This window comes from Opisthocomus hoazin, chromosome 8, assembly GCF_030867145.1.
Source record: "Opisthocomus hoazin isolate bOpiHoa1 chromosome 8, bOpiHoa1.hap1, whole genome shotgun sequence".
Classification (NCBI taxonomy): domain Eukaryota; kingdom Metazoa; phylum Chordata; class Aves; order Opisthocomiformes; family Opisthocomidae; genus Opisthocomus; species Opisthocomus hoazin.
The window spans coordinates 9,708,739-9,733,987 of NC_134421.1; the positions used below are offsets into that span (position 1 = coordinate 9,708,739).

The 25,249-nt window shown below is 49.0% G+C and overlaps 1 protein-coding gene across 20 annotated transcripts; it reads left to right on the forward strand.

Annotated features, from left to right (window-relative positions):
• LOC104338282 (cystine/glutamate transporter) lies at nt 1-25,171 on the forward strand. Of its 20 annotated transcripts, none has more exons than XM_075428636.1 (15): nt 1-89; nt 3,837-3,982; nt 4,283-4,355; nt 6,484-8,788; nt 11,920-12,046; nt 12,787-12,902; nt 13,567-13,692; nt 16,000-16,099; nt 16,189-16,233; nt 16,421-16,544; nt 16,859-16,962; nt 18,778-18,874; nt 19,729-19,816; nt 19,989-20,177; nt 20,417-21,819. In XM_075428636.1, the coding sequence occupies exons 4-15, from the start codon at nt 8,596-8,598 to the stop codon at nt 20,803-20,805; spliced, it is 1,698 nt and encodes a 565-aa protein (XP_075284751.1). In that variant the 5' UTR covers nt 1-89; nt 3,837-3,982; nt 4,283-4,355; nt 6,484-8,595; the 3' UTR covers nt 20,806-21,819. The 20 variants fall into 20 exon arrangements, with proteins under 20 accessions (XP_075284751.1, XP_075284750.1, XP_075284753.1 ...); XM_075428635.1 differs by lacking the exon at nt 1-89 and adding an exon at nt 896-1,445; XM_075428638.1 differs by lacking the exon at nt 1-89 and adding an exon at nt 3,461-3,475.
• The last annotated feature ends 78 nt before the right edge of the window (nt 25,172-25,249 follow it).

Below are 25,249 nucleotides of genomic sequence, written 5' to 3' on the forward strand. Positions count from 1 at the left end.
AGCCAGCCAGCACTGCTGATGGTGCCGCAGCCCCTGCCTGAGCAGTGAGCTTCCTCAGGTGAACAGCCTCGTCATCCCACCTCTGCGGGGTGAGTGATAGTCTCCCTTGCACAGCCCCCCCCCTTCTCCTTGTCTTGTGGCGAGTCTGCTGGGGACAGAAATGAGCAGAGGGTTGAATTGCCAGTGCCTGCACAGCAAGTTATCCCCAAGATGGAGCTGTGTGGAGAGGGGCCAGGGATATTCTGGCCAGTATTGTTTTAAGGAACCCAGGAGAGGAGCTGAATTCAGGTCTTCCATGTCCAGGATGGCAGCTCCTTGGTGCTAGCCATAGTGACCCCAAATCCCAGAGCCTCACGTGGCTACGGCCCCATCCTGTGACAAAACATCCTCCCTTCCTCTCTCCGTGCATATGCTGTGTCCCTGCTGAGCCGCGACGACAAGGAAAAAAACCACGTGGTGTTTCTTTCTTTGAGTGGCCGGCAGTAGAGGCTTGCTGCGCTGCCCTGGCCCGGTGCTCAGTGCTGTGCACAAAGGAAACCCCCTTCTGAGACGCCCCGCAGCGCTCGGATTTGCCTCTGGAGCAGGAGACGCAGTGACCTCTATTTCAACATGAATAATTACAATTGTAGCTGGTGCCCCTCCAGTGATGCAGCTCTTTATTAGACCTGACTGGGGTCTGTAACCTCTGCTGGCTGCAGGTCCTCCCAGCTGCCGGCATGCTGTGTGAAGTGCTGTTTGTATTTCCTTCTATTCATGCTAACCTTATCTGCCATGAATGATGCAACTGTGCGGACATGAAGAGATCACAGGGAGGTTCAAAGTCCGGGGTGGAAAAAGGAGAGAGAGAAAGCAAAAAAAAAAAAAGCGCCAAAAATAGAGATTCCAAGGCTGGTGGTCATCTGAGTGTGGGGCTCGGGACGTCAGAGGCATGCTGGAGCCTCCAGGTTGGAGGGGAATATCCACTTGGTGCCTTTCACTTGCCTGTAACTACCTGATGGCTTAAGCCATCACAGCCCGCAGCTGTGTTGAGTCCACTGACTTCAGGGAAGCCTGAAGTGAAGTGAGTCTCCTGGGCTGGTGGACCCCTGGTTGCTGGAGAGGGAGAAGTGGCAAGGACCATCACCAAAGGCAAGTACAAGCTTCTTTCTGCAGGGAGACATGAGGTTGAGCTCCTGCAGGTTGCAGGAGTGGCGGAAGATACGGCTGTGGATGACAGCCATAAGTGGTTGCTTGGGATGCTCAGAGTGGACATTGGGAGAAACTTCTCACCAGGAGGGTAGTGCAGCACTGGAACAGGTTAACTGGAGAGGTCAAGAACTCTCGGACCTTGAGGGGTTTCAAGACTCAGCTAGACAACGCCAATGGCCAGTCTGAACTCGTGTTGGCAACAGTCATGCTTCTTATGGGAGACAGGACCAGAGGCACCCAGAAGTCCATCCCAGCAGGTACTTCTACAACTGTACGTACATTAAAATTGAATAAACATGCCCTTCTGTTGACTTAACCTTCCCAGTGAGCACGTCGATCTGGTTTTGTTGACACGCTTGTTCTTAGAATCTGATTCTCGCTAAATACAAGTGAAAATGGGAGGTGGCCTCTATGTTACCCGAAAAAACACGCGAGTTGGGTTTTTGTTTAGTTCCTGGTGCCATCATTCAGGCTCTGGGAAAGCTGGCAGGGGCTGCACACTCACCCATGTGATGACACGTTGTCAAATGTCACCTCGCAGCAAGCTCTGTACGTGCAGTTTTTGGGACAAGACTCCTCCTTGTGATCAGGAGCCTAATGGCTCTTCAGTGCGTATTTCCGCTATGGCTTTCTACTTCAGCTTCTGCTGCAGGTAAAAGGGGCTGCAGCTAGTGAGGGCTTGGGGACTCCAGTGCCAGATCTTCATTCCCTCACCTCTTCTAGACCATGAGAACTAATACTGTGTTTCTGCTTCACTGCAGGCACAAAACAGGACCTCTGAGGGATTTGTGCGCACAACTGGAGATACTCCTGTCACACCAGGGGCTAAAGCTCTGCCCAAGCTGCTCCCAGTATGGAGCACACTCCCCTCCCCTCTGATAACTGTCACCCTTGGCCAAACCTTCTCCCACTCCCGTGCCCCCCCAAGACCCTTTTCTGGCAGCTGCCAGCGCAGCCCGTACTCACGGCTGGGCTGGAGAGGCCCCATCAGTGCTGGCAGGGGTGAGCAGAAGCTCCGTTTTCCTTCTGGCCGGAGGGTTTGCTGACTTTTTACAAGGCACTGCTCCCTGTTACCTGGGATGGGCCACCAGAAACTCTGGACATGCACTCCTGTATTGTCTCACGGGGGATGAGGTAGGAGTTCTGCTCAGAGAAAACCCTGCTTGCCCTCCTTTCCTCTGTCAGAGACATGGGGAACGGCAAGCAATTAATCTGAAGCTCTGCGTAATAAAATACAAATCCCCATAGCCTGAGAAATTCTGGATAAGAGCCAGAAAGGGTTTACGAGGACACATGTTTCCCCCAGCATAATTGTTTATTTGGCTGATACTTTAATAAATGAGTAACAGCTGAGCAGGGAGGCCAAAAGCAGAGAGTCCCCCCGCCCTGAGGTACGCTCAAGGCAGAGTCTGGGCTGCCTGCCGAGTCAGGTACGGGAGTGGGCATTTAGAACAGAACAGTGAGGATTAAATGTGAATTAGACAGCTATGTAGATAGTGAGTAGCAGTCAGAGCGAGTGGCTAATGCAGGTGTAAAGCGTTGGGGGTTTTTTGTGTTTAAATTTTCTTTTGAATTCTCTGAAGACGGGAGGAGAAGGAATAAAGCCAGGCACTGTGGTTAAGCCTTAGGGGAGCTGGAGGCCTGGGGTGATAAATCATCAGCATTGTAGTGAGATTAAGGGGGGAACTAGTGCAATATATGAGGCAATATGGAAAGAGGAGTTTTATTACTGCAGTCAGCTCTGAAAGGATTCAGTTCCAGATGGTCAAAGCAGGGGTAGATCAGGATCCCCCAGCAGATGGTGCCCACCATCTGACAGCATCTGACAATCGCAGAAGCGGAGGAGGGTTTCCTCTGCACCAAGAAGGGGTTTCACCTGGAGAGGGCTGTCTCCGTAACGGGATAAAATATCTTGCGTTAGTGGAGAATTTCCTCATTGTGAGGAAAGCTGGTGACAAGCATGGCCATTTTGGCATTTCCGTCCATTCAGGAAACGTGTCTTGTTCTTGCCGAATATTTCTGGGAAGGCCTTGGGATTAGTCTGCTGCTTAAAAGCACCGGATGGCTCTGGGTGATGGTGCCGTTGGCCTCACGCTGATGGGAATATTGGCTTCGATAAAGCCCCCCACCGACCGTAGCAGCCCCAGGGATGCGTGGCAGTTTGGCACCCGCTGCACCGGGATGGGTTCCCCAGGGAGCAGCCAGCAGCCGTTAAACTTGGTTTTGATAAATCACCAGGCCGTGGCTGGGAAGCAATACCTTTTATCGCTCTCAGCCAGGGCAAGAGGTAAGCTAAACAAAGACCTGGTTCACGAAGCGATTTTGCCAGCAAGAGGAAGGGCTGTGGGCATTGGCACTGCCCAGCTCCGCGTACGAGGCAGACTAACCCTCAGACCACAGCACTGATGCAGCGCAACAAATCGCCGGGAGGAGGGGGGATGTTGCTCTATTACAGGTTGGTGGTTTTTTTTTTTAGTTTGAAATGGTTAAGAATTCTCATTTGGGGAAATTTTGGCTGTACTTTGCTCCAGCATTCGGCTTCTCTGTTGGGTGTCTTCTGCTAGAAATGTTTAGATTTATTTTTGTTTGTGTTCTGTCTTACGCAGCTAAGAAAACAGTTTCAAATAGGACAAATTGTCTTGTTCCAGGGAGGAGGTCTGATCTGGAGAGTGAAAACAGCTTGCTACTCGGAGGGCCGTCCACAGAAGAACAAAGCTCTAAGGACAGTTCCCTACACTGTGCCCCACAAGAGAAATTACAGAGCCAAGATGTTGGCCTCAGGAAGCACTACTATGTGAGACAGTCTCCTTGTAAAGTGGCTTTTTTTTCCCCCCCTCCCTAGGATTTATATGCCCTAGTGCCTGGTCCTCTGGGTGCTGCTCCTTTGGGTATGATGGGCAGGGAGAAAAGTGCCTGGGGTATTTCCTTCTCCTGCTTGTAAGAAAGGGGAACCGTGTTAGTTCATTTCACAGGGATGCTGGTGCACCTTTCTGATAGTCTGATGGCTGGTGCTGTAGAAAAAGATTTGAGTCCGTTTTAATTAGGTATGCATCTCTCCCATATTTGTGTTTTGCATGTCATGGCAACACGAAAGGAAGAAATGCTCATGAAAGAGCCAATGTTCCTCTACAACATTTGTCGGCAATCAGTTCTGGATGCATAGAAGTGTGAGTTTCTTGTTGCGCTTGGATGGAGAGTTACACTGGGGTGCTTAGACAAGTGAGATGACATCATATGATCTGTACATCTTGTGAAAATGAATCAGCACTACTATTATTAAAACATCTCCGCTTGTAATGGCTGCTTTGGCAGACTGGTCGTAATGAGGAATTTTAAACTTGGTGTAGGATAGAAATCCTGATTGGAAGGAACTCTAAAACGAACAGGAATTTTGCTGCTTGAGAGCCAGACTCAGTTTAGTCCAATTTCTAGCCAAAGAGCCAAAGTGTGGATTCAACACTTTTAGGTTCTCAATTAAAAGGTCATCATCACATCATCAGGAGGTCCAGACTCACTACATCATCGGTCTGTTTTCCAGAAAAAGTCACTCTTGTCCGAAGGACAACTGAAAATGCCTACATCAGATGATAAAAGTGGTGTGACCGGAGCCAAGAACCATTTTGCTGTCGAGGCTGAAAAAAAAATATATTCATTAAGAATGAAATGTTAGGAAATGGCAGACTTTTGGTAGACAACTCACAAGACTAAATTTGTGAAACTCTGTAGAAAGAGGAGCTGGTGGAAATTATTCTTACATTTACACCTAAGGCAGTCATCCTGGAGTTATTGCTATATCTTGGGCTGCAAGCCTGAGTCTGATTTATTAACTACTGTCCCTTTTGGTTTCTTATCCAGGGTGGTAAACCAGCTATAAAAAGCCTAATAGAATTGAGCTGCATGTCTTGTCTTTTCAGCCTGTTTCTTGTGTTCATTTTGGTCTATAAACAAACATCTCCCAGGTCTCCTAAATAGCTTTTCTGATCGAGTTCCCAGAACAGACCACCGCCAGTCTCATTAAAGCTTATTTATGCTACTTTCATGCATGAATAAAAAAGCTCCCATTCACTGCTGATTTTATTTAGTTGGATCCTGTGCCTTGTAGTGGACAGTGAATCGGAGTGACATTTCTGGCACCAAAATAAAAAAAAAAAAGTAGCGGGACTGCGGAGAACAGTTTGATGCCTGCATCTGTTGCAGTACGAAAAAGAAGGGGTTAACCTGTTCTTGGCTGTACGGTATTGACTGAGGCCCAAGCAAAGAAAATACAGCTGTAAATAGTTAGGAGTATTCCCTAGTGGCTGGGGTTTGTTTGGGGTAAGTCGCTGACCTGGGACTCTGGAGGTACCATCGGTTTCCCAGGGATGCCACCCTCCTCCTGTGTGATAGGAGGAGGAAGGTCGCTCCTTGCTCTAGGTCTCAGCTCCCCAGCTGAGAACGATGCTTTCTCCCCCCTCTGCTTTTTCCAGCTTGCTTGTTTTTACTGCTAGCTTTTCAGCAGAGTAACATCTACTCTGCCTGCGCGCTGATCGCGATGGGTCCTGCTCTCCGCTGGGGCTCCTAGACACCACTACGACTAACAAATGTGACTTTCCCTTCACGCTTCTCTCCTTCGTCTCCATTCGTGCTGCAGTGCCTGTGAGGTAAGAATAACAGCTAATAATAAAAATAAAAGAAATCAGTAAAGAGAAGAACAAGGGAATAAAGATCCAGCAGGTGTGAGAAGTTATGAAATGGGTTCATTTTGCTCCTGTCCTGCTGGCAGGTGATCTCACGCAAAGGTACCGCATTTTGGAACGGGAAGGGTTTGAGCCTGTCCCTTAAGTCGAAAGGGTGAACAAAAAGCAGCTTTGTGTGTTTCCTTTGTGCTAAGCACACTGTGAATATTCTTAAGCATTGCCACAAGGATTAACATCTCTGCATTTTAATGTGCCTGGTGCTGGAATGTAGCTGGAAAGCGGAGCAGGCAGGAATGGTCTCTCCAGGCGGTGGGCTCTGCTAGGTGTCTCTTTGAAGTGCTATTCAGTAGCTTTCTGCTACTCTTTCTCCCCCCCTCTTTTTTCCCACTTCCTTCAACAGCTTCTGGAACAAACCCTGTCAGATTTCACATTTCTGAAATTTACTGGACTGTTTTATATCCAAATATTTTTGCACGGCAGTCATATAAAGAAAAAGCACGTGAACAGAAGCGTGGAGTTTGGTGTTTACTTTGGATCATTAACCTGGTCTGTAAATTTGACTTGATTATTCCTTTTTTTGTTCCTCCCTGCACACCCCCCCGCCCTTGTGTAATTACAGAGCCCAGGAAGATACGCTGTCGTTTGCTGCTTCGGGATCCCAGGAAGGAGTGGGAGCCTGGTGGATTGTAAATGCACCTGCTTCGTTTAAAACCCAGCCAAACAGATAAGTGCCCTTTTAATTATCTCACAATAGCGTTTTAGACAGATCTGTGCACAAAACCTCTCTATTCAGTTTGGTTTCAGTTTGGTGAACCCTCTGCATTTCACCGTTGCGAACGAATGCTCTGCAGTTCTCCTTTCAGCTGAGAAATCCCAGACGATATTGGTATTTCACTTGAGTTAATTAATTAGCATCTGAGGGAACTGCAGCTGATGGCTTGGGAAGATCCCGGGAGTCTTTCCCTGCCCCTCCAGAGCCACCGTCTACAGGCTTTGGGGCTCTGAGAAGCAGCTCCGAGGGACCAGATGAGGCTGATGTGACCCATCTGAGTGTTAAGGAGTCCTCCGGGACTCATTAGAGGTTTAATAACTAAACTTGGCTGGTTTGATTGAGAAGGTGCTTGTGCAGGCTTGGCGCGATCTCAGAGAAACCAGCTAATGGTGCTGGCAGGAGAGAGGGCTTTCTGCATGTGCTATTCATGTTTGTGTGGAGAAAATGATGACCTCTGCATCTTCCTGCCGGTTTCCAGGAGGGCAGATAGCTGGGGAAGGGGGAGAGAAGCCCTTACTTATACTGAGTTTGTACAGGGCATAAGAAGGGGCATCGTGGCTGAATGGTTACAAGAATTGTCCTCTCAGACTTATGGGAATGTTTATATCCGTGGATGGAAAATACAGACTATTAAGAAAATAACTTCTGGCTGCTTAGATCTGCTTCTTGTAGGTGACCGCTTGCCTGCTCTTGTTGGACACGCCACTGCAATTATTAAGTAATTTAAGAAATCCATAAAAAATGGTCTCATGTACAGTGTAACTTTGCAGTAGTATACAGCCATGGGGCTGGGGCAATTATTCATTATGCCTGCAGCTTACAGCATTAGTATAATGAAAAACACTGAAGCTGAGCATGTGAGCATCGCACGGGACGTGCGGCAGGAGCAGGGACAGGATCCAGATTGCTCCAGACCTGTCTTATCTGCTCTACCAGGGTTAGTTAGCAGTGTCAAATGCCTACCTTGCTGTTAGGAAAACTACAGACAGGTTTGCTACAGCAAATTAGACTGTATTAACTGATGTGAATTCATCTTACCTACCTAAGCAGAAGGTGAGTTTCTTGGTGAAGGTGCCAGCCTGGGACTGAGAGAGAGACTGGAGAGACAGGACGGTGATGTGGGAGGTGACTGCGGCGCAAGGGAGCTGGCTCTAGATCAACTCGTGCGATCCCTGGAGTGTCTGAAGTTCCTTCTTTTCCAGGAAAAACTCTTCACTCCTGCTGTAAAGATTTTATGTTAATAGAAGAAATGACATGTCTGATATTAATGACTATGCTCCATCTTCCAATTATAAAATGTACTTATTCTTGACTCTTCAATGCTCTGATAGCATAAAGGTTGGACAGTATATTAAGAAACACTGATAAAAGGAAGCCCTAGTGAGAAAATCTGGGTTTGTGCATTCAGCAAGGATGGATAGGAAGTTAAAAAAGCTTAAATCATCTGCAAACCCAATTAACAGAACTCTTTGCTTCTCAAAAAAAAATATTTTTTTTAACCTCAGCGATCCTTAAGGTGTTGATTATTAGGTTTTTAACTTGAAATCTGCTTTCTACTAGTGTGCTGATATCAATGTTCCCCCGAATGATGTCCCATTAAATGACCCTAACCTGTCTAGTTCCAGTTTGGACATCAAAACTGTGTTTGGAAATCACATCCTGAAGCGTGGCACGCAACCTGTAATCCTCTTTGCTCCTTGGCAGAAGAGGCAGAGAACACTGACAGTCCCTCTCCGGAGCTGCACTGATGTGAGAGGTGATGCTGAGTGCATTGCGTGCACCTGCGGTTTGGTTGGTGCATCCAGAAGCTGAGGAGAACAGATTCAAATAACCTTGACAGGCTTCTGCAAAATATCTGATGTGGAAAAGAAGACCCCTGAATCCTGAACTCTTTCCTTGTCTTACAGGTGAGCCTTGCTCTTGAATACATGATCTTCCTCTGGGATTAAAAGAAGAGCCATGGGGAAAGACAAGAAAGAAGAGGCCGTCTTTCTGAGGAAAAAGATAACTTTGCTGAGGGCTTTCTCACTCCTCATCGGCAGCATGGTTGGCAGCGGCATCTTTATCTCCCCAAAAGGAGTACTGAAAAACTCCGGCAGCGTGGGTTTCTCCCTGGTTGTCTGGTTTTCCTGTGGGATCCTGTCTATGTTTGGTGAGTGGTGGTGAGCGTGGTCAGCCTTTGCACCGGCCAGGTGAGGGGAACCAGCACGTTTTTATGTATAAAAAGTTGGGAGCAGAATAGACAAAAATTTCCCTATTCCTGCTGCGACAGGAAAGAAGGTTTAACAAACCTGGGGGGTCACCAGGGGTCTTTAGTTCAAATGATTCCCCCCCACCCCCGGTGACTGAGAAAATCCCAGCACTTACGGGCAGAGGAGTGACAGTGACTGCAGATGGAGATAGCGTAGTCTCTGCCAGGAAAGATGGGAGAAAATGAGGGGATCCACTCTATAAGGTGGAAGAGAGAGGCAGGCAGCTAATAGGCACTTGTGAGTACGAGGGCTACACGGTGCTTTTCACAGACACTGTGAAAAGGGCAAGAAGCGACAGTCTGAACGTGCCGTAAGGGCTGCCCTCTCTGTCAGTGAGGACAGAGAGCAGACTGCCTGGGGAGCTGCAGCGTATCCACCAGCCCGGGGCGGGAGGGTGGGTGTCTGTCAGAAACGGCTTGGATATGTCTGATGCTGCCTTGGAGCAAGGAGATGGAGCAGATCAGTTCAGCTGGGCTTGCCTGTGCATTACCTTTGGCTCGGTTTCTGGCATTTCACACGAGTCTCACCAAGGGTTGACTTTTTGGTGGCAGTTTCATTCTAGATCTTTTGAAATAATGTAGCTCTTAAAGTTACGATGGATAAAACGTACGCCTTTTGGTTTCCTTCACAAGCTGTATGAAAGCACCATCTCAGAAATGCTCTGAAGGTGCTGTTAGGAGAGCTGCACGATCTCTCAACTCTGGGGAGAAATCTGATGTTTATTTCAGTGGGTGACTTTAAAGTTGTTCTTCTGATGTAACTTAGAAAAAAAGCCAAGAAAGGAGAAATACTCTGTGTGGAAAAAAACACCTTGGCACTGTGACGTGAACATGCACGTTTAGAAATTGGGACATTCAATTGTTAATATGGCAACGATTGTGGTTCTTGCTCTTAGCATATGGGTACCAATATTTCATGTTGATGCATAGGCTGTTAAGTACAGGTCTCCGTCTACGTGGGATGCAGCCCGTGTGTGGCTGGTCGGCGAATGATATACTTTTGGTTAAAGCAAATCTTAAAATGTAATGTGAGTATGGTGTCTCTCTTAACTGAGCAGAGCAATAAATGAGATGTTTGCTGGTCATGTGGCCCAAGCTCTGCACTTGGAAAGGTTTCTTTCTCCATAGCATCCTTTGATAGACTCTGCTGGAAGGGCCTTGGGAGCCTCTTTGTCAAGTTATTGTATTTTATAGCCAAATTTGTTGGATTGTTCTTCCTTTTTACCAGCTTGATGACCTCCCCAGTCATTCCTCTGATGATTTTCTTGCAGTACGTTAAAAACGCCTGCTTTCCTTTAAGGTGTTTTCTTTCAAGCACAGCATTTATACAAGTCCCATAGCATGAGTTCAGCAAAACACTGAAATGCGCACTTGAAGCATGTAAAGAGACCCACTGGAATAAATGAGATGAGGTGACTGCCTATATTCAACACTTTGAACAGGGATTCTGCACAAATTTGCCAGCAGAGAGATAGGAAAAATGGAGGTCCTCACCGTCAGCACGACCGGAGTCTGGCACGATCACCACAGGACCTGGAGGCATGGCCATGTAACCACTGGATTGCTCTCCCTCCACGGCCGTCTGAGCTGGGCAAAGAGGTAGATAGCACAGCTGGAGATGGTCTTACCCCACCGGATCGCACCCAACAGCGCTCAGCCCCACTGCAAGGAGAACTGTGCTCAAAGAAGCGAAGTGTTTTACGATTTTTTTTGGTGAACAAAGGATGTTTCACCTAGCCGGTGAATCCGGCATAGGCAGGGCTTGAGATTCATACTTAGACACATTCCAGCGGCATGATGAGTTGCTCTGTGGAGAAAGCACAGATGGGATTTTTTTGGTCCAGGTGGAGGCATAAAGGTTTGTATCCGTTTGCCTGGAAGATTTAACCTGCCTTCTCCGGCACGCCTCTCCCAGGGTTTCTCGTTGTGAGGGGCAGGGAGGCACGGAGCTGCTTGCGGAGGCAGGAGAGGGCAGTCCCCAGGTCTGTTGGTGCACCTGTGTGTGAACATGAGAAGAGAGTGACTGAGCCTCTCACGTGGACATTTCCCTTGCTCTGCACCATCAGGGCCGTGTTTTCCCCCCAGTGCCAGGACTTCCCTCTCAGAGGAGATGCCCTTCACAGAATCACAGAATGTTAGCGATTGGAAGGGACCTCTGTGGGTCATCTAGTCCAACCCCCTGCTGAAGCAGGGTCACCTACAGCAGGCTGCACGGGACCTCGTCCAGGTGGCTTTTGAATATCTCCAGAGAAGGAGACTCCACAACCTCCCTGGGCAGCCTGTTCCAGTGCTCCATCACCCTCAGAGAGACAAAGTTCTTCCTCATGTTCAGATGGAACTTCCTCTGCTTCAGTTTGTGCTGGTTGCCCCTTGTCCTGCTGCTGGGCACCACTGAAAAGACTTTGGCTCTGTCTTCCTGACACCCACCCTTGAGATATTTATAAGCATTTATGAGGTCCCCTCTCAGCCTTCTCTTCTTCAGGTTGAACAAGCCCAGCTCCCTCAGCCTTCCAGGTCCTCTGTCCGGTGTCTTCAAATGAAGGAAGGGATTTATGCGAAGAGGCAAGATAAGGATACAGGAATGTGATCTGTGATCAACAACGTGATTGAAACGTTCGGTTCAGCCATGGCCTGTTGGCTGAGCTGCTGTAGCTGCCTTGCGAGCAGTGTTACACCAGTCTAGCTGCGAGGAGAAGGAAGAGAACCCAAACCTCCAGGACATTTTCCAGAGGGAGCCTCTTGTAGTTTCATGCAACATTTCTTTCACACACCTTTCCACATAACTCCTATGGAAATGTTGTGTCGTTTACCAAAACCCAGCGAATTTCTTTCATTCTGACAGAAAAGTGAACTTGTTTCAAAACACTGTAGCACACAAAAATAGGGAAAAGTGTGGTTCTGCTAAACCGCTTTTTCTTCCTCCAATTCACTACTTATTTTCAACAGATTCATTCTGTCCCTGAGAAGTCACACAGAAAGGAGAAGATCCATGGGATGATTTACTCAGTGTGTTTCTACCTGAACTTTTCCAGGTGCTTTGTGTTATGCAGAGCTGGGAACAAGAATCACCAAGTCTGGAGGACATTATATCTACATTTTGGAGACACTAGGGCCTCTGCCAAGTTTCTTATTCCTGTGGGCAGAGTTTTTTGCTATCAGGTAAGAGATTTTGTTTCTTTGCCTTTTGCTGGATGCTGCGATGATTTAAACACCCAAAAGTTACGGTGCCAGGTGACAGTCTAGGCAGTTTGCAAACGAAAGAGTAGAAGCAATCTGAACAACTTTTAAAGATTTTCAGTGATAAAAGGAAGGAGGCGTAATGAGTAAATAGCTACACATGTTCAATGTGATCTGTACTTGAAGAATATCTGTCTTTGCCCCTGGTAGCTGGTATCTTCCAAGAGCCATGGTATTTTCAGTGACTGACAATAGATGCCAGATTTATTTCAGATCTTCTGTTTTCATTGTGAAACCTTTTTGGATTCTCCTGTGGAGACAACTTTCTGCCTTAGGTCTGAGTTAAAGAATATTTTAAACAATTGTAACTGACTTCTTTTTTTAACTTCAAAAAGAAAGTCCTCACCTCTCGATAAAAGGTTCACGTAAGCCGAGATGAAGCAGGACATATAAACCACACTGACTGCTCAGCATGATTAATCTCAACTTTTGCATTCAAGTTGGGAAATCATCTTTTTGCAGCGTGTGATGTTTAACCCTTTTACTGAACAAAAAAACTATGAAAAACACTCTACAGGATTTCCCCATCTGCACGGGAGAGCAGGATTAAGCTGGGTGGGGGAAACTCCCCGCCTCCCCAAGTTTTGTGCAGTTTTACATCATGCCATATTTTGGCTGTCTGCAAACCACAGTTTTGTGCTCGGTTCCCCCCACCTCCCCAGGCCTGCCAACAGCGCAGTGGTTGCGTTGGCGTTTGGACGCTACCTGCTGGAGCCATTTTTTGCCCCCTGCGCAGCCCCTGTCCCTGCGGTGAAGCTCGTGTCTCTCTTGGGCTACTGTAAGTACTAACTTCTACGGGACTGCCGATCTCGGGGCCTCTCTGCCCCGGGCCGGGGGTGCTTAGGGGGTGTTATCTTCTGGGACAGCCATGGGATCGGGGCCCCCGCAGCCACCTAAAACTTCCTGATCCAAGGCGCTGGTTTGGGGGCACTGTGTTCTCCAAGAAGGGGAATGGGCCTCCCTGCTGACCAGCTGGAGCCCTGGGCTGGGGGGATTGTGCCAAGTGTGGGAGGAGAAACTCTTCATCTACAGTCGTGCAAATGCCACCTGGGTTGAGGGTGTAAGGCACAAGATTTTGGACTCCTCGCCTGGTGCACCCAGCCTGTGAAGCTGCTCGGGGCTGGTGTGTGCTGGCACAGGGACCTCTGCGAAGGGGGCTGCTGAGACCTCGCTGCAGACCCCCACCTTACCCCCAGGCAGGCGTGGATCACCCGACAGGAACCAGGCTCCTGGTCCCTCTTGGGAGCATCACTCACCTCCCCCTTCAAATGCCATACGTTGGGCCACACCTGTAATGTTTTCCGACGTCTCTTACCCCGAGCATTCTCCCTGTGAAGCTGCAGCCTTCTCCCCGATGTCCCTAGAGCAGGGAGCACTGCTGTATTTTTTCCCATGTGCGTCGAGCATGGGCTATAGCTGTACCAGTGTGGTCTCCTCTCCAGACATTGTCCTCACCCTCAATTCCTGGAGCGTCACCTGGAGTGCCCGGCTGCAGACGGCGCTCTCCATCGTCAAACTCCTGGCCCTCGCACTCATCATCGTGCCGGGGATGATGCTGCTGGCCCAGGGTAGGTGTGCTGTCGCGTGGCTGGGGGAGCGTGCCCGACATGCCCGCCTGTCTCAGCTTTGGTCGGTCCTTAGTGACAAGTGTGGTACTCCTTTCGCTGGCAGGAGCTTTCTCTGCGCGTGTGCTGATGTGAGTTAGGTGGGAGCTGAGATCAGGGCAGCTGGCACTAAGCTGCATCACTGTGCTGGGCTCCTGGCTCAGCTGGGCTTTCTCCAAAACTGAGTGAATCACAGTGCCTGAGGCTGTGTGAGCCTACCCAGGGTCATACAGACACCTTCCTCTGCAGACCCTCTTTCTTTGGTGTCAGACTTGCCTGTTTTCATCGTGGCCCGAAATCCTTCCGAAGCAGCACAAATTTGATGGACATCAGGGAAATGTGACAGCATCCCATGGTGACCCCAGCCAGTTACAGCTGTGTAATGAGTTACCAGCCCTCAGCTGAGCCCTGGTAACTGCATCTCTAACCTTTCTGTGGCTTGAGCTAATGATTTTTATCTCCTAATTGAGATGGGCAGTAACTTAGTAAACTTACAATGGACTTGCACAGGACTGCACACTTACACCCAGAGGGGAATAAACCTACCAGTAGTATCTTCCGGCAATGATACAAGAGTATTGGCTTTAATCCAGGCTTCAGCCAAGGCATTCCCACTCAAGGGATGAAGCCTGCTCCCTCTTCCCGCTGTTACCTTCCTCTGCAGAGAAAACAGCACAGGCAGGAGGCTTCACGCTGGTGTTTCTGTCTGATGTCTGCAGCTGGCTCCTTTGAAAGTGCAAAGGTCCCCTGGGGCTGGCAGCACTTCTGAGCTGAAGGACTGCCCCGCAGCTAGAAATCCTGAGCCGTTGTTGTTAGGAATGCTGTCAAATGACAATCTGGAGCCCTGGCACCGTCCTCCAGCGAGGAGGCTAAGTGCCGGTGACATCTGGAGAGAGAACTCACCGAGAGACCCCCAGTATGACAGGTTGTATTTCATGTGACTCGTGGAGGACTGTAAATCACTCATCAATGTATTGCAGACAATAAATCCTTTTTATGCACCATCACTTATCAGCAGTCATTTTAGAACATAAAAAGACTGCCCTGATAAGCCCACTCCCATATCTTGGTTTAGTTTTCTTCAAATCTATTTTCTTTTTGACTTGTTTCTTGTGCTTAAAAAGGAGTTTTGTGCTTTTGAATCAGTTTGCCTTATTCCCCTGCCACCTTCTCCTTTTTTTGGTTACACCCTTGTCCTTTCCTCAGCCGTTACCTTCCCTTTGGCTCAGGTTTGTTTTGGAGACTTGCTGAGCCAGTGTTCCAAACCCAAATGCCCGAATCTCGTCACAGAGCTCCTTGCAGAGGCACCCCCATAGAAGTGGCCTGACTTTCTCCATGTGCTCTGTGCTGTTTCATCCCTTCCCTGGCGAAGCCCAACTAGATGAGTTCCGCAGAACCACCAAATGGTAGGGCTTGGAAGGGACCTCTGTGGATCAGCTAGTCCAACCCCCCTCTGCACCTTTTACTTTTAAAGAGACTTTGATGTGGGTAACTGAATATAGATGTGGAACCCAAACTTTGGGCCACCCAGATTTGAAAACGTTGAAAATACAACTCTTTTTGACTGTGTCTTTCTTATTGGTCTTCCTTTGAATGAGAGGCTGTTAGGTGTTTCTCCCTTCCTTAGGTTTTTTCTGAGTTTGATAAAATATGGTTCATATGCAAAATCCTGACTTTGATTTTTTTGTTGTTGTTGTGGTTCGTTTTATTTTTTAATTGTTGTGATTTCAAGCAGTTAGTAAAACGTGATCTCTATCTGAGCCACCGGCGTGGGGCTGGGGTCAGCGCTTTGGCAGCGGGACGGGGAAGGAGCACGGCGAGGGCCGGATTAGCCGCCTCGCTGGCCACACCACATCAAAGAGGAGTCTGCATCCAGCTGCTATGGGGGCTGGGGAAGAGGGGGGTCACCCTGGCGAATTCATTTTGGCCCTAAAGGAAGGACAGGACAACTTGGCTTCTGTCACCTCCACGACCTCCCGTTCCCACACTAGGCTCTGTCTGAAACAGAACCAGCCGCCGCTGTTGCCCCTCCTGAAATGTCTCCCGTAGCTGGACGGGGGATGGATTTGTTCTGTCCCTGTTTGTGAAGCGAACGCGTCAGCACAGCGCTGCAAATTAAAGCCATGGAACAAATGCGAATACCTGGCTCCAAGGAAGTCACAAACACTCTTCCTAGGTCTGGGCAAGAGGTGCGAGGGTTGTTCTTCTGTGGGAAGGAAGCCCATCTCTGATGTTTCCTTGCTCCATGTCCGTTGTTGATCTCTTCGGCAGGCCACACCGAAAATTTCCAGGACGCTTTCGACAGACAGTCGCTGGTTTTGGATAAGCTGCCCCTGGCTTTTTACGCAGGCATGTTCGCATATTCAGGCTGGTAGGTGCGACGGGAGGGCACTTCATGGGCAGCAGGCTGGTGTCCGAGACACAGCTCAAACTCTCTCCCCGTCTCTTCCCACTGTGCAGGTTTCAGGCTGGCTTTGTGCGTGAAGAGTTGGTCAGACCTGAACGGTAAGGCTGGGAAGAAGTCACCTTGGGTTACCGGCCTCTGGGGTACCACAGCTTTCCAAAATGCACTATGGGAGGAAATAAGTTTGGGGGGTTCACCTAACCAAAGCCAGCTGCAATCTGTGGTAATAGTGTGCTTAACAAGGACAACAGCTTGTTCTTTGTGTGCCTCTCTTCCCCTTTCTTGTAGAAATATCCCCCTGGCTGTCATCGTGTCTGTGGTCACTGTAATTGTGGGGTACATGCTCACCAACGTCTCCTATTACACGGTCCTGGGAACGCAAGATGTTCTGGCTTCTCCTGCTGTGGCTGTGGTGAGTTGTCACCCCTAACATTATCTTTCTTCAGTGTGGTCGGCTTAAACTGAAGGGCTGGTCGTGGCAAGTATTTAGGAGATGGTTTTCCTAATAAATGCTTTATTGCTTTGTCATTTCTCTGGATTATTGGGCAACAATAATTTCTTCTAGTCTTGACTAAAAGGTAATGAAAAAGAACCTGCAGATGACAGTAGAAAAGGCAAGATTTATGAGTTATATTTTACTGCTACGATGGAGGAAGTTTCTTTTTGAATCTGATGTCACCTAAAGATCACCAGATGTTTCTAAAGTCATGCTTGCTCTTCCTCCAGAGCTTTGTGCAGCGAGCCTTCAAAAGCCTGATCTCAGTGGTCCCTGTCCTTGTTGCACTGTCCTGCTTCGGAACCATGAATGGAGGAATCCTCACGTTTTCAAGGTCACGTCCCTAAGAATTTATTACTCTCTTGGCTTTCTGAATCGGGGGGAAGGACCAGTGACCTGCACAACTGTCCGTCCACGTGATGGCATTGTAGCCACTCTTGTGGGAAAAATATGGTCTTTGATTCCCAGGATGTCAACTACAGAATGATTCCCGTTGGCTGAGTCTACCCTTTCTATTTCTGGCCAGGTCCAGACTTTGGTATCTAGGTTTGGTCACAAACAAAGATTTTTATCTTCTCCTCCCCCCCTTCAGTTCAAATCCCCAGTTTAAAGTGAAATGTCAATGTTTCTGGTGAACTAGAGGCTTTGTTGACATTGGCAGCTGCTCAGTGAGACCAAGCCTTCTTTCACTGGGTTCACCCAGCTGCTCCGCTGTGCGCCACAGGGTGCCTCTGTTGTGAGAATCTCTGGCCAAAGGCAAACTCTCCCTTGAGGGCTTTGCTTTGGGGTCAGTGAAATCTTATTGGGGATGGGCTATTCCTAAAGCAAGAGTCGAGGCTCAACAAGTCTTCTTGTAGTAATAAGAAAAGCTTTGTTCCAAGGAAAAATTTGCTTGCGAGCTTCACTGACTGCTACACTGCACATCCTTAAGGGAGCCTTGAAATTGGAGAGGAGAGCCAGCACACGGAGAAGAACATTGTGCTGGTCCCGAGGAGCTGAGTGAAGTCTCTGGAGACGGTTCTGTTTCACAGCTTGGATTGCAAAAGGGAAAATCAGTTGATATGAAAGGGATGTTTTATAACGTGAAAGCTAATGAGTTATTTGATCCGCTACCCTGAAGTCCTGTATTAAATACAGGTGCACAGAATCCTCACTGTTAGCTCCTCTAGACGCTGGTTTTCATTGAGGATGAGAGGTCCCTGGACAGCACAGAGGTTCTGCGTGTTCCTCTCGCCTTTCTGTCCCCCATCCTGGCACCATTAACATAATCGCTGCAGAAAGGCCATCTAAATGCGATGGGGCCTCCCTGGCTGCTGGCCAGCCACACCCCTGCAAAACCACAGAGGCAGCAATAAACCCAGTTTTACACTCACGCCCCAGCTGCTTTGGGCTCCGCTCCAGCCCAGCTGATGCTCTGGCATGGTTTGTTTGTGGATATTAAATTTATAAAATTGGATGAAATGCCTTCTCCCTAATTGCCTTCATGAGTCAAAGGAGGGATGGAGGCAAGGAGCTCCCTGCTGTCAGTTTGTAGCTGGTCTTGTGTGTAGCTGGCCTCTTGGCAGGATGCCAAACTAGATTTCCAACAGCTGGCCAGAGGATTGAAAATCCTCTGTTATTTGAGGAAATTGCACTTTATGTATATATATATTTTAAATGTATATAGATACATAAAAATATAGTCATCAAGACTGACAATCCACTTTCATAAACTCACCAGCCTCTCTTATGAAGAACTGAAGTTTGTGACCCCCCCAGTTCCTACTGGAAAGATTAACCCCTTCTCTGACAGCAGGAAACTTTCTTGCTTCTGTTTCTAGCCTCAACTCATGCGTGGTCACTTTGAACTTGCCCAAAGGTCTCTGCTAACAGGCCACCCAAGGGGATGCTGCCAGTGGTCTGCTGGTGGGCTCTGCGCTGCATTGAACTAGCTGGTCCTGGGAGAGTTATAGGAGTTCAACATTGGATTTATCTTCCAAATGCCCCCAAACAGTGCCTAAAGGCTGAACTGTGGCCTTGAATGGGGGGTGGTGTGGTGTGGGTGGGTGGAGGGAGAGCCTTGTGGCCTCAAGTCAGTCCAGCAGCTCATCTTCTCATTTCTAGTCTGGATGTGGGATGCTAATGCATAGGGCTCCCTGTCTTTTCCTAGGACTCTGTTTGTGGCTTCCAGGGAAGGACAGTGGCCTCCTCTCTTCTCCATGATCCACATTCGAAGGCATACGCCGCTTCCTGCTGTCATGTTAATGGTAAGGAGATCTGGCTGTGTGACATGCCCTGTTCTTGCAGTCTTGGCTTCCTTGCAAAGCCTGGAGAAGCTGAGGAGTGTTAAAGGGTGTTGAAACACGAAGTCAGCCTCTGAAAAATAAAGCAAGTGGAATACTGGAAATGGCTGCAAAGTATTAAGTCCCCTTGTGCCAGCAGTGGTATCCAAACCCACTACCTCAAAGTCCCTGTCTTATAGCCTTGGATGCTTTTTTTAAAAATGCTGTCCCTACCATCTGCCACAGTTGCTGCTTGATCTTGTCCTATGAAAACACCTTTGCCAGGCTTTGGCTATTTGGAATTCCCAGGTGTGGTGGAAATGCAGGGAATGAGCATTTGCAGAGGTGCTCTCGGTTTTAGTTTGCCTGTTTTTTCTGGCAATGGTCCAGCTCCTAACTGCGCTGCAGTGCCTCTTGCAGCTTGACTGACCTGCTAAAAACTTCGCAGGTGTCTTTGTAGGTAGCCTGTGTAGCAGCAGCCCAGGCTTTTGGATCATGCATGTTTTAATTGCCCTGCCCAGGACATAAAGCATCAAAGATGCTGTGGATCTTGAAAGGATTGCTCCTTTCTGTAGCACATCATAGAATTGTGTTCAGGCCTTTAGCCTTCAGTCTGTGACACTGTTTTGTAAAACGCTCTGACCTCTGAAATGCTGGGGCTGTGAAGTAGCTGCGTGTGATTGCAGGGGGGCTGCAGGAGGTGTTCCGTATTACCCTTTCTAGTCTGAGGACCGTAGTAAGGCTTTAATGACTGTATTTCATCTTCACAATGCTCAGTTCCCTTTGGTTACTGCCATGGTGTGTATCGGAGATATCTACCATCTAATGAACTTCTTCAGCTTTTCCCGATGGCTCTTCATCGGATTAGCCACCCTTGGGCTCATTGTCCATCGCCGCCGTCACCCGGAGCTGCACAGCCCGTTCAAGGTAACGCACGACATGTTCCTAACAGCCAGGAAAGCCCAGGCTTCTCGTTTGTCTCGCTTACTTGCTAACAGTTAGAGCATTACATGGTTGCCCTTAGGGTCTAAGGGGTCTCGATCCCTATTGCTCAGTAAGGCCTGTGGGGAGGTCCTGAAATTGGTTTCTGTGCCCAAAGAGCCAGATGTGGTAAATCCTATAAAGCCAGTTCTACGTGGTGTCACCAGTTGCATCTGTAAGACGGCAGCCTGCTCCAGGGGACAAAGTTTCAGGCTGAGGATGGAGAGACGTGCAGAGGGCAGTTGCCACACTCATCTGTCACGGGCTGCAAGGAGAGACACTTGCGTGGATGTTGCTTCAGTGGTAGGTAAGCCTCAGCTCTAGCTGAGAAGCGGGAGGGTGTCAGGCCTGGGGGAGAAGAACGTGGCTGGAGGGATCCTGGGAACAAACCTGGCTCAAGGGGAATCATCTACTGGCACAAAAATATTGTACAGTATAAAGCAGCTGGTGTGCAACTACTGCTGCTGCGGGGCCTGAGGATGTGCACAGCACGTGCATGGGCACCACAAAGTGCAGGACGCCTTGTCCTCTCATGCCTTTCTCTAGCCTCCGGCCGGGCTCCTCGGACAGCCCTTCTCATGCTGCTGGGTGCAGGGATCCACCTCAAGTTCGTGGGGGAAGCTGGAGCCGGTGCTGGAGCAGTGTACTTGCTCTTGGGGTACCTGTCCCACCACCAGATATCATGCAGAAGGCATTTGGCCGGGGCGATACTCGAGGCGTGCGCAGAGTGTTCCTCTCTCCGGCTTGCACGGTACCTCCAGCCGGCTCCTGGGGAAGAGAGGAGACCTCCGAAGTCACAGGCACTGGGCAATCCATCAGCGAGAAGCTCGGGGGACAGAGACACTTCTCGGGGCTCCCCCCCGAGTTGCGCCAGGCCTGATGCGAAGTTTGGGGTAATTTTTCTTCTCGGTCTTTGCTGGAGACAGCGTGTTTAGCAGAGACCTTGAAGCTTCCCAGTTTGTTGGCTGGCTGCACTGGTGTACTCACCCAGAACCAGACTTTATAGAAGTTTTCTCTTTCTGTTATAAACTGAGCTTCTCCGGGGAAGTTTATTAGTGGAGTAGCACCTGGGATGTTTTCAGTTGCTGAGATTTTGCCCCATTTTCTTTCAGACCAAGATTCAGGCTTTTAACGGTCCCGAAAGGCCGATTAAGCAAGGGAAGAAAATGCTGGGCTTTTGGTCAGTTCAGCTGATTTTTCCCCCCCCGCTCCTCCCCAGTTTTCAGAGCCCGGTGAAACGGGGAGCCGGGTGATGCTGCAGAGGAGAGGGCTCCGCGCAGGTGCCGCGGGCGTGTGCTGCGCTCTAGTGGCCGTGGACAAGCCATCTTCTGCCACCGGCCCAGCGATGACAAACCGTACAGTACGTGGGGCTCCGCAGGCACTTCGTCTCCCCCTGTAGCATCCCGAGTTAAAAACGGTGAGAAAACACCGGTAAGAGGAGGAAGAAGTCCTCTCAAGCACCTGTTAAGCAGATGTGCAGCGTGAGTGCGTGCACGTAGGAGAGGCTGTCAGGGAATGCTCTGCCTGGAAAGGTGGTGAGACCGCGCATGTTTGGTGGCTGGATGGCTGCCATCGCCAGAGCGACTGATCTCTTCCAGCTCGGCACAGTCAGCATCCAAAATAGGATCTCTGTTACTGAAAAAGAGATTGTCACCCTAGGTGAGACCAGCAGCTCTTTCCTTCTGTCAGCCATGGCAAGGAGTAACTTGGCCGAGGTTGGATCCAGAGACTGAGGGAATGTTTCACAGTTTTACTATTTATTGCGGCCTTCCAATTTGCTCTCCAAATAACCCAGATGAATTGGCTCACCCAGCAGGGAAAGGCTGAAGTGCTGACTGCTTCTTTGGTCTTTCATCAGGGTGTCGTTGAAGCTCATGTTTTTGGTGCAGGTGCTATGGAGTTAGGGAGTCTGGTTTATCCTGTTTTGGCCACTATAAGTCTCCAGCAAGCTGCAGGCAGGTCAAAATGAGTCACATCATTGGTTATAACCAAAGAATGGTTTGATTCAAAGTGCTGCTTCTACTCTTGGCCTCAGATTTTCCACCAGCAGTTGCCACAGGAGGTAAGTAGATACGTTGTGCACGTGTATGCACAGGAGCAGTATGTTCGGAGGGCAGTGGGGTGTGGGCGACTTCTCCCTCTGCTTGGCTTCCAGTTGCAAATGAGGTTTATATTTTGATGCCCGTGTAGGAGACATGCACCTCACAGGACATGATTGGGCTCCAAAGGTGGTACTAGTCAATTTTTGTTCTATGCATCCTGCTCGTTTGCAGCTGATCGTACAGAAACAGTGTACAGGACAGCTCTGTGATTCTTCTCATCTTCTTTAAGATGGAGAAGTGAATACAGTGTGTGCTGGCACGTATGGAGGCTGATTTGCCACAGCCATCAGTTTTGCTTGAGAGCCTTCTGTGTTCTTTTCCCCAGGTTCCCATCTTTGTTCCTGTCTCTTTTACCATCATCTGCCTCTTCACAGTGGCGATGTCGTTCTACTCAGACCCTGTGAGCATTAGCATTGGATGCACCGTGGTCTTAAGTGGTTTTCCAGTCTACTACCTCATAATCCATAGGCAAATGTCAACCCGTTGCCGTAGCCCATTTTGTAAGTATGCATTAGAGTTTGTGTTGTGGACCTAAACACGCTCAGGCATGGGGTTGTTGGTTTGTTGCCAGAGCTCATTGATAACGCAAGTTGTCCATGACCAACAGACCTCATGAAACCTAAATCACGACCCCTGACACCCCTTCAATGGCTTTCCCAGGGCACAGCCTCCACTGCCGAAGAGACGAGGGGCATTCTGTGCTGCGGGTGGTTGGCAGCCAGGCGTGGGCTGTCTGCTTGGCTTGTGAATATACTGATAAGCCAGCTTGATGCCCTGATTTTAAAAAAGACAGGGCTGAGGTCTACCAGTGGGTGGAGCAGAGAGGGTCGCTTTCTCACCCCAGCCCTGGTTTCTGCTAAACTTTATCGTATCTTCGGGATCACCACCTCTCAGTCAAATTTGGCTGACACTGATCAGCAAGGTCAAAATTTGGGATGGAGAGACTGACAGGCAGACACTGTAACCCCGTGCGCAAACATACTTGCTGAAAGGCTGGGGAGGGGACTGGTAGAAGATGGTGCTGCCTGAGGGCTCTCTGTTTGGCAAAGAGGCCAGGATGGTTTTGGGCGCAGAGATGGGTGTGTAAATGAAATACATCTCCACTCCATGCGATGTCTAGCACAGATTTCCTTTGGGTGTAGCCCTGGTGGCACAAAGATTTCCTCAGAAACAAGAGCCCAGTTTTGAGTTTAATTTATAATTTCAGTTATGAATCTTGTTGTCTTTTGATTTGATGTAAGGCTGAGGTGTATCTCTAACCACTGAGTAGAAGAAAACAGATACAGTGATCACAGAATAACAGAATAGTAGGGCTTGGAAGGGGCCTTTGGAGATCATCTAGTCCAACCCCCCTGCTAAGGTAGGGTCACCTAGAGCAGGCTGCACAGGACCTTGTCCAGGCAGGTCTTGAATATCTCCAGAGAAGGAGACTCCACAACCTCCCTGGACAGCCTGTGCCAGGGCTCCGTCACCCTCAGAGGGAAGAAGTTCTTCCTCATGTTCAGATGGAACTTCCTAAGCCTCAGTTTGTGCCCGTTGCCCCTTGTCCTGTCACTGGGCACCACTGAACAGAGTCTGGCCCCATCCGCCTGACACCCACCCTTCAGATATTTATAAGCATTTATGAGGTCCCCTCTCAGCCTTCTCTTCTTCAGGCTGAACAAGCCCAGCTCCCTCAGCCTTTCCTCGTAGGAGAGATGCTCCAGTCCCCTCATCATCCTCATAGTCCTCTGCTGGACTCTCTCCAGTAGCTCCTCATCTTTCTTGAAGTGAGGAGCCCAGCACTGGACACAGTACTCCAGATGGGGCCTCACTAGGGCAGAGTAGAGGGGAAGAAGAACCTCCCTCCAACTGCTGGCCACACTCCTCCTAATGCACCCCAGAATGCCATTGGCCTTCTTGGCAGCCAGGGCACACTGCTGGCTCATGGTCAACCTGTCGTCCCCCAGCACACCCAGGTCCCTCTCCGCAGAGCTGCTTCCCAGCAGATCCACCCCAAGCCTGTACTGGTGCATGGTGCTGTTCCTCCCCAGGTGCCGGACACTGCACTTGCCCTTGTTGAACTCGTCAGGTTCCTCTCTGCCCAACTCTCCAGCCTGTCAAGGTCTTGCTGAATGGCAGCACAGCCTTCTGGTGTATCTACCACTCCTCCCAGTTTTGTGTCATCAGCAAACTTGCTGAGGGTACATTCTAACTCTTCATCCAGGTCGTTGATAAATAAGTTGAACGAGACTGGGCGGAGTACCGATCCCTGGCGAACCCCACTAGCTACAGGCCTCCAACCAGACTCAGCGCCGCTGATGACAACCCTCTGAGTTCTGCCATTCAGTCAGTTCTCAATCCACCTCACTGACCGCTCATCCAGCCCACACTTCCTGAGCTTCCCTAGGAGGATATTATGGGAGACAGTGTCAAAAGCCTTGCTGAAGTCAAGGTAGACAACATCCATTGCTCTCCCCTCAGCTTCCCAGCCGGGCATGCCAGCATAGAAGGAGATCAGATTGGTCAAGCATGATTTCCCTTTGGTGAATCCATGTTGACTATTCCTGATAAGCTTCTTTTCTTCCACTTGCTTAGAGATGACCTCCAGAATGAGCTGCTCCACCTTTCCAGGGATGGAGGTGAGGCTGACGGGCCTGTAGTTCGCTGTGTCCTTCTTCTTGCCCTTTTTAAAGACTGGAGTAACACTGGCTTTCCTCCAGTCCTCAGGCTAACAAAAGTACTCCAGCTATCTGTGGTGATGCTCTCATTTTCACCCGTATCTCAAGATTTCCCCCAGACTAAACTTTCTTCCTTTTTTCACCCTTTCAGATTATTTTACACACAAACTGCAGTTACTGCTGGAAGTAGTTCAACAAGAAATCAAGACTTACTGAGAAAATCATCAGAACTCACAGGAGGAGATAAAATCTACTGACTCCGTTTCTGATACTTTTGATCCTACCAAAAGCAGGCCATGCTCTTATTCTTTTAATCACTGCAAATGCGGATGAGCCTGAGCCAAAACCTCGCTGCAAGTGTTCCTAAGTTTGCCAGTTGGGACGAGCGTGTCACATCTGTTTCTCCCCTTTTCATTTTTAGCGGAACAATCTAGTTCTCTCAAATGAGCTTGCTTTGCCTGCAGAGTGTTTTCGAAACCAAGATTCTAATTTTGCATCCTAGCCCAGCCCTCAGTAAAATACCATGTGTGTGTTTTTAATTGTGTGTGTGTAATTAATTTCCTAACTTGGCAAATAGAGGAAGGGAGCATGTTGCAGAACTTCAGAGTCCCAGTACA